A 5,884-nucleotide genomic window follows, 5' to 3' on the forward strand; every position below is an offset into this window, starting at 1 on the left:
AGGACTCACAGCGGACTGAAAGACTCTGATAAACACACAAAAGGACGGAGCCAAAGTGATGGATGAACCAAGCCTACATGAATCTGTTCACACTGCGACACTTTGGCTGGTGCTCAGCGGACTAAAAGTCTCTCAGTGGACCAACACTGTCAATACATTTATGAAGAATGTTTATCATGCCGCATGTAAATTTATGTACAGGATTATTTACGAGCAGACCGAACACTTACGATTATATCTAGCCGGTGTTGCTTCATGTATGAATCTACAGCTCTGATAAGACCACCTGTTGAAAACCTCACAGGGAAACATAGCGGGGACCTGTGACCCTGAGTTATTTTCTAAAAGAATTTCTTTATGTAATGCAAATGGACAAAAAATGATGATCTCACAATCAACGTGGAAGTGTTGAGCTTCCCGACACCCATGCGCCCTGGTGACATCATACCAGGGGAAAATGGCCCCCACTGTCATGTGGAAGGCCAATAGTCGGAATCTTTTTAAATCTGGAAATCATCGCCGTTTCAAGTCATGTGGACGCCATCTGTTGTCTGAGACCTCTGACAAATACCAGATGATTCTCATCATGCTACACCGAAGAGATCATTTACTAGTATATAAAGTCTCAAAGTGACCATATTCTGAAAACAAATCCTTTTTTTCTGGGATTTGGGGTGTTACTTTGTGTCTCTGGTGCTTCCACACGCAGACAAACTTGGGGAAAAGCCCATCCGTGCTGTTTTGAGGGAGATCCGGTTTCTGAGCGTCCTCTGTCTTCAGCTGTTTCCTACGTCACTAGCCGAGACGCAGTGGCTAACCGGAGCATGTTTTATGAGAACCTCACATATTCTGACTTCTCTATCTCAAACTAAAGATCAAATGTGTCCTCTTTCAAATCCATATTTGCTGAAAAACCACACAACATATTTCCATTGGCGCTCCTCCAATCAACTGATCAGTCTGAATATGACTCATAACTTCTATGTATTTATGCTATCGTCCCCTTGTTTTCAGCTACGTGTAGAGGCAAATATGTACTGGAAGGTCTTAGCTTTGTGAACAAGTCAAGACTAATTTGACATTGAAGATCAAATGTAATGCGAGGACTGGCCCTGGTGTTTTATATTGCATTTTATACTACTTATTTGTTTAGATAAACCTGTAATAAATATTATTTTATAGCATTTGTCTAAGGGTCCTTTCTGGTCGCTAGTGATGCATTCTCATAGTTGCTGCCATAATATTCAAGTTGCACAGTATATCTGCGTAAACCAAAAAAACAAATGTATAGATTTAAAGAGATACATAAGTAATCCCTCTCCATCACTTATGACCCACTAGAGGTGTGTGTTGGTGTCTGCATCTTCAGACCTTATCTTGTGTTCTGGGCATCAGCGTTTGGGCAGTGGGGGTGCATCCCGCAGCCAATCACAACCAGGTTACATCGCTATCTCCTCTGCTCCTCCCGTTGTAGATATAACAGCTGCAGGTGTGTGCACACACACACACACACACACGTGGAGCAGAGAAACCACATTGGACAGGATGAAGTGTTTACTTCAGCTGCATTCACACAAAATCTGGAACCATCCTGCAGGGTAACGCAAAAGTGTTTATTTTGGCTTTAGAACGTAACCGCCATTAAACAATCAAAAAACTAGAAAGGCACTTTGCAGAGCGCAGACCTCCGGCGCATGGACGTGCTCATCAGATGTTCCCATTTCCAGAGTTGGGAAGTTATTGTTCCGCCTTGGTTGTGTTCATGAGCTTAAAGCTATGTGAAAACAACATGGACACTACTCCTGGATCATTGGGACAACATGTCTGGGAACAGGAGACAGTATCTGAACACACAATGGGTGGTGGGGCTGTACTCTGCCCAGAGTTATTGTGTTGAATTCAATTTTCTTTATAGTATCAAATCATAACAGTTATCGAGACACTGTACGGATAGAGTAGGTGTTGAACACACTTTATAATTTGTAAAGTCCCAACAATTCTAATAGTTCCCCGAAGAGCAAGCATATACAAAAAAAAAAAAATCTGAATGATCGAATGAGAAATCTTACAGAAATAGTTCCCCTAAGGAAAGATTTCCTTTCTTTTTTGCTGAAAAAAAAAAAAAAAAACCTGGGTTGATTGCATTCGCAAACGAACCGCTGCAGAGACCGGCAGGAACCCAAAACCATCCTTTCTTCTAGTCCTGCTTGTTCGGTCTAGGATCCAAGTACGATTGCCGGGCCCAAATAAACCAAGCTTCTGAAAGAAGCGCTATTGGCTTTGGAACTGCTTTTGCAGCTAGGTGAGGACCCCCTTTCAGATCCTTTCCCCCGGGCGAGTCGGCGCTGCTTTTCCAGAGGTGAAGATGGCCCTGTGAGCAATCCCAGCCATTTAACCCTCATGCTTTCCTCGGGTCCAATTGACCCGTTTTCCTATATCAATGTTCTTTTTAATTCCCCAAAAAAACATGATTGAGTCCACACAACGCTCTTCCACAAGTACAAATCTCTACTTTACATTTTGGGGCGACTTATTCAATTTTACAGCATTTGAAAACAAATGGAAGTGTTTTTGAAATAGTATTGAGTAAAAGTTGACATATTCCAGTCTGTGATTATCATCAATATCCATTCCTTTCATTTTAGTCTAAATAAGTCCTAATTTCTGCTTTTCTAACTCAAACATCAGGTTTAATTTCCTAAAAATTAGGTTGACAATTCCTAAAATAACTGTAAAACTAAAGTTAATAAGTTAGTGTTACGTAGTGTTAAAAACATCAAAAAAGTGACAGAAACGTAAAAGTTAAAAACAAAAAGGGTTGATTCTCAATTTTGACGGGATAGACAATGCAAGGGTTAAATCAAAGCTTGATATTCCACCAGCCGCGCCACGGCGTGTTCCAGAAACACACGTGCAAGCAGCTTCGTGTTTGCATTCAACATGGCGGCCACCGAAGCGCAGCAGCACGGGGATGCCGCTGTCTGCAAAGCCAAGGGTCAAGGGTCGTGGGTCTGATTGGGTGAAGGACTACCAAGTTGCATACAGAGTCATTAGAACTATGCCCGTTGGTCCCGTGTCTCGCAGAGAAAATAGAGCAAACCCCCCCAGACTCAAGTTCAATCTTAACCCTCACGTTGTCACGTTTCCATCACAAAAAAATTAGCCTTTGAAATAATAACTTTGGAAAAAAAAAAAAAAAAAAAAAAAAACACCCACAACATTGAAAAAGTGACAAAACTGTGGGACAAAAAGCGATATTAGTGTCAAGTTCTCCTCTTGTTCAGTTCCCAAAGGACACAAGTACAACTCAAATTTCCAACTTAATCTCTTTTATTTATTTTTTTCGGCTTTGTCAGATGATTGGTCTGCCAGTTGGTTAGTGGGCGATTAGGTTGTAAACCTTTAAAGACAGAACCAAAGTTAACATTTTAAACATTTTTTGATAAGTTTTAAATGCCTAAACCAATTACACTTTACACATTGAATAAAGAAAGACAATTTCATGAATCTTAAAGTTAATAAAGCTCAGGCATTTCACAGGACTTAACATTTCACCATTCTTCTTTTAATTTCTTTCAAACTCAAAATGAACTGTTATTTTAGCATAAACCCATTTAACTCAAAATCCACTAATTAGCTCAATGCTGCAATGTGTCTTAACCAAGCTACACAGCAGTTAAACATCATAAGCCATATTTCAAAACATCATGAAAGTACATAAAACTTCTCACCAACCATTGGCGTCTTTGGACTGACTTTGTGATTTAACTCGGAGCGTCTTCTCTCTGCAGTTTGATTTTCTGAACGACTGAGCCCCTCAACGGCCCAACAGGTGCTCCAAGTCAATGCTAATGACTGATCAGGTGCAAAGCAGCCAGTTAGCTGCTGCTGGTGCACTCTGGGAAGTGCAGTTTTGTGAGAGAGCATTAGTACTGTGATTCAGCTTAACAATTAGTGTTTCATGGTTGAAGGTCTGGTGATAGCCGGACTAGCACAGGGCACCTTTAAGTAGGGTGTTGTTTAAGTTTACTGTAAGTGGTTTTCACTCTTTAAAGAGCACGCTGACTTTTCATTTAAACGCTTCATGTAGTGTGCTTTACATCTCTTTTGTATCATTTCGATCAGGAGAGACATGTTTGCAGATATGCAAATAAGATTTACTGTACTGCTCAAACACAATGTACAAAGTCTTGGAGGGTTGCACTCTTTGCCTGCAGCGACAGCTGATAGCAAAGGGAGAAAAGGATTCCAGTCAGAGTTGTGACTCTGTGATTGGCCCTTGCCATTGTGTACTATTCTGATTGGTTTAGCAGGAAGGTGGACGCCTCCAACAGCTGATTGGAGTTAGGCAGAGCATTGATTAAGTGGGGGGAGACTTCTTGCAGATATGGGGCAGTTATACAGTATACAGCACAATAAAATATACATTTATTAGGATTACAGCTGAATTGATTTAGTTGAGCATCGATTAACAGTTAGGTCTTCCTAAAAGAATTAACGCTGAGCTACATATCTCTTATATATCAGTTCCCTGAGTATAACTCGCTTTCAAAAACACTCAAAAATTCTTTAATTTTGCCATTAAAAAAATCATCTCCGTTATCAACAGCCTGTCAAAGGTTAAATGTCATTCCTTGAGTTGGGCTTCTTGTCTTTCTTTCTTCTTATTTTTTTCTGAGGATGCGTTTCATTTCGGTTGACATCTGATTTCAGAGAAAGATCCGCAAAAGGAACAACATCAAATGTGTTACAGATTACATTTTACAAGCCTTTTCCCGGTTTGAAATGATTGTTTTGGACATTAGGGCCCAGGGGCCGGTTCCAAGAGGCAGGTTTATGGAAATAACTGTTAAAACTCAACTTCTTTCACATCAGCTCATCCTGAAATAGTTCTGTTTTTTATCCAATATCCAGTATCTGTCTGTTAGCAGCTACTTTAAATTCTTATTTTTTTAATTCATGAAGCGTTGCTTTATGTACATTGTAATGTATATTCTAAAGAATATGTTTTTTTTCTTCTTAATATCTGAAACAGACCTGGCTGTAGTCAACGGACCCGGATCTAAAAATGTTAAGTTTTTTCAGTATTGCAATAGACGTTTTAAATAAATCAATTGAGAGTGAAATGATGTCATAATAATGTGTTTTAAATAAAACTGGTATAAACAAGGATTTGGTGTGATAAATTTGGAGCTTTATGACAGCGGGTCATTCTGAACAAAACCACATTAGACATGGCACAACACTGCAAAAGATTGTTTGCTAAGAGAGTCGATTCTTCACAGCAGCGAGCCTTGGTCTTACCGTGTGGCTGTGGATTAACGGTTTTATGAATATACAACAAAAGCATTGTGGTCCCCCTTGATGTGGTCTGGGACATGTGGCGGTTTTGGGGAATTTCCCTTCCACAGCCAGCACTGTGCTGGACATATCAAAAGTCATAATGTGCTCATTTTATACATATATTTTTGCCTTTCCTTTTATTGTGTTATATATCTTTGTTGTGCATGGTACAGGTTCACAAAGTGAAAAACACCAAAGCCCCCCCTCAGGGTGTTACCATCTCCAACAGAAAACAGTGTTAAAGAACTGTTTCAGTTTTTTGTAGTACTTACTTCAGAGACAAACCCTCATCACTTTATAACACGTTATAATGCTTGCCTAGCTGCTAGCATGGCACACCCTCATACTCTGCTTCTGACTGGCTAGTAGTCTTTACCTAGGTCCTGACAGGGCACACCCTCATAGTCTGTTTCTGACTGGCTAGTAGTCCTTACCTAGGTCCTGACAGGACTCACCCTAAACCCTGCTTCTGACTGGCTAGTAGTCCTTACCTAGGTACTGTCAGGGGCCTCATACTCTGCTCCTGACTGGCTAGTAGTCC

At 40.4% G+C, this 5,884-nt stretch overlaps 1 protein-coding gene and 1 long non-coding RNA gene across 2 annotated transcripts in view; both read left to right on the forward strand.

Annotated features, from left to right (window-relative positions):
- The window catches only part of LOC117952267 (endothelin receptor type B-like), an 8,236-nt gene extending 4,317 nt beyond the window's left edge, over nt 1-3,919 (forward strand). The window contains exons 7-8 of the mRNA XM_034884414.1: nt 2,202-2,209; nt 3,883-3,919. Coding sequence (XP_034740305.1) covers nt 2,202-2,209; nt 3,883-3,919 — 45 coding nt within the window. The remainder of the gene's footprint in view (nt 1-2,201; nt 2,210-3,882) is intronic.
- LOC117951840 lies at nt 7-1,184 on the forward strand. The gene is made up of 2 exons (XR_004658261.1): nt 7-185; nt 218-1,184. It is a non-coding gene; the product is annotated as an uncharacterized LOC117951840 (long non-coding RNA).
- Nucleotides 3,920-5,884: the final 1,965 nt, after the last annotated feature.

This window comes from Etheostoma cragini, chromosome 10 (assembly GCF_013103735.1).
Source record: "Etheostoma cragini isolate CJK2018 chromosome 10, CSU_Ecrag_1.0, whole genome shotgun sequence".
NCBI classification, from domain to species: Eukaryota; Metazoa; Chordata; class Actinopteri; order Perciformes; family Percidae; genus Etheostoma; species Etheostoma cragini.